Source organism: Anastrepha obliqua, chromosome 6, assembly GCF_027943255.1.
Source record: "Anastrepha obliqua isolate idAnaObli1 chromosome 6, idAnaObli1_1.0, whole genome shotgun sequence".
NCBI lineage: Eukaryota > Metazoa > Arthropoda > Insecta > Diptera > Tephritidae > Anastrepha > Anastrepha obliqua.
The window spans coordinates 22,044,899-22,046,887 of record NC_072897.1 but is presented as its reverse complement, the minus strand read 5'-3'; the positions used below and the strand labels follow the sequence as shown (position 1 = coordinate 22,046,887).

The 1,989-nt window shown below is 40.1% G+C and overlaps 1 protein-coding gene across 1 annotated transcript; it reads right to left on the bottom strand.

Annotated features, from left to right (window-relative positions):
* Positions 1-386: 386 nt before the first annotated feature.
* On the bottom strand, positions 387-1,145 carry LOC129250229 (uncharacterized). Its single transcript, XM_054889864.1, has one exon. It carries the CDS (start codon positions 1,143-1,145, stop codon positions 387-389), a length of 759 nt encoding a protein of 252 aa, XP_054745839.1.
* Positions 1,146-1,989: the final 844 nt, after the last annotated feature.

The window sequence follows — 1,989 nt, the reverse complement described above, 5'->3', positions numbered from 1 at the left end:
AACTATATTTTCTTTACTATAATAGTATCTTTGTTCTTAATATTTAGGTAGGGTAGGAGATTTACAAAAGACGATATTAATCCCGTCAAAGAAACAAGAAGAATAACAGATGACACGTATAGTCTTGCCAGAAATAACTTCAACACACCCTCTCAATATGCGGATCATCTAATTAGTTAAACCAAGTCCAGTACGACATCTTTCGTGATTTACTCGTGCTAGTGGTTTTGTCATCACATCCGCAAGCATCTCATGAGTTGATATGTGTGCCAATGTGAATAACCCTTTACTGACGCGTTATCGAACAAAGTGGTGTTTTATGTCGATGTGTTTGGTCTTCGCATGATATGCCGGATCACTCGCCAAACATTGCGCTCCTCTATTATCTACATATATTGTAATATCAATAAACTTTTTAGTGCCAATCTCAAGAGGCTGCGTAGATAAACTGCCTCTTTAGCTGCTTCTGTCAAACTAACGTATTCGGCCTCTGTTGACGAATGTGCGACAGTACGTTGTTTTTGTGATTTCCAGCTAATGGCTGCATTGCTTAGCAAATATGCATAGCCCGTATAAGAACGACGACCGTTTGTGCAGCCACTCCAGTCAGCATCGGTGTAACCTACAAGCGGAAGGGCTGTCCTTTGATACACCAAACCTTTACTTGCCGTGTCAGCAAGATACCTTAAGACACGTTTAATCGCATTCCAGTGTGCTTTCGGCCGATCATATACGAACTGCGCCAATCTTGCCACCGTATTAGCTATGTCGGGTCTTGTGGCAACGGACAAATACTTAAGAGCCCCAATTATTTCCCTATATGGATAGGTTTTATCGAGCCTCTCGCAAGATTTATCAAAAACCGTATTACATTCTGGCGGCGTAGCTACTGGGTTACACTCAATCATGCCGTATTGTCTCAATAGTTCTAATATGTAACCCATTTGCTTCAAAATAATTACATCATTCTCTTGATGAATCTCTAATCCATGACAATAGTTGGCTTTACCGACATCTTTAATGTCGAAATCATTTAAAAGTTGCTGCATAAATTTGTGAATTAGATTTGGTTCACGTGACGCTATTAGTAAATCGTCCACATATACCGACAACAAATCTAAATCTGTATCGAATTCTCCAAACATGGTTCATTCTTTGTGGCCCGTAAACCCATACTTAAAACCTTGAACTTAAGTTTGGAGTACCACTGCCGTCCAGCTTGCTTTAGGCCGTATAGTGCTCTCTTAAGTCGGCAGGCGTTGCCACCATTACTTAAATCGTTCAGCATTTTGGATGCTTTTCTACAAATTTCACCCTCCTATCATTCTTTAATATAATTCGTTGCAAAATATCGTATAACACAGTTGGCACCTTCATGAGCACTTTTTCATCTAATGCTCCATTCAGATATGCGCTCAAAACATCAAACTTCCAAATTGTGAGGCCAAATTGTGCCTCAGCTATACCAACGAAAACATTATAATCAGCAGACTCATAATCGTCAGAAACATTACTGACTATGTCGCCCTCTGGACTAAATGATAGCGAAACTGATTCTGAATTTTCGCGATACTGAAATAATTTACGCGGTCGTCCTCTCTTTCCAGTTCACAGTAACTTTGGCGCTCCTGGTGCTCTTTTCATTTCTTTTACATCTTTTTGTACCTTGGCAACAGGTTCACTGTTCCTTACACTCTAGTTATTTGGATGAGGTGAGAACTGGTACTGTTATTTTCTTCTGCGAATGTTGGCAGCGACAGCAGCTCATCAATATCGCGAGTTGGGGTTGAATAAACCGGTTGTTGTTCATTTGTAAACCTGACATCACACGAACATATGATTTTATCCTCTTTTGACCACCGTACCCGATAACCCTTCTTATCTCGTGGATATCCCACAAACACGCCTTCAAATGATCTTACTTTTTGTAGCTACTTTATCTAGCACCATCACATTGGGTTTTACTTTGTGTCAAACACTCATAAGACG

Coding starts and splice junctions, on each gene's coding strand:
- LOC129250229 (XM_054889864.1), bottom strand. CDS start 1,145: ATGTTTGGAGAATTCGATACAGATTTAGATTTGTTGTCGGTATATGTG.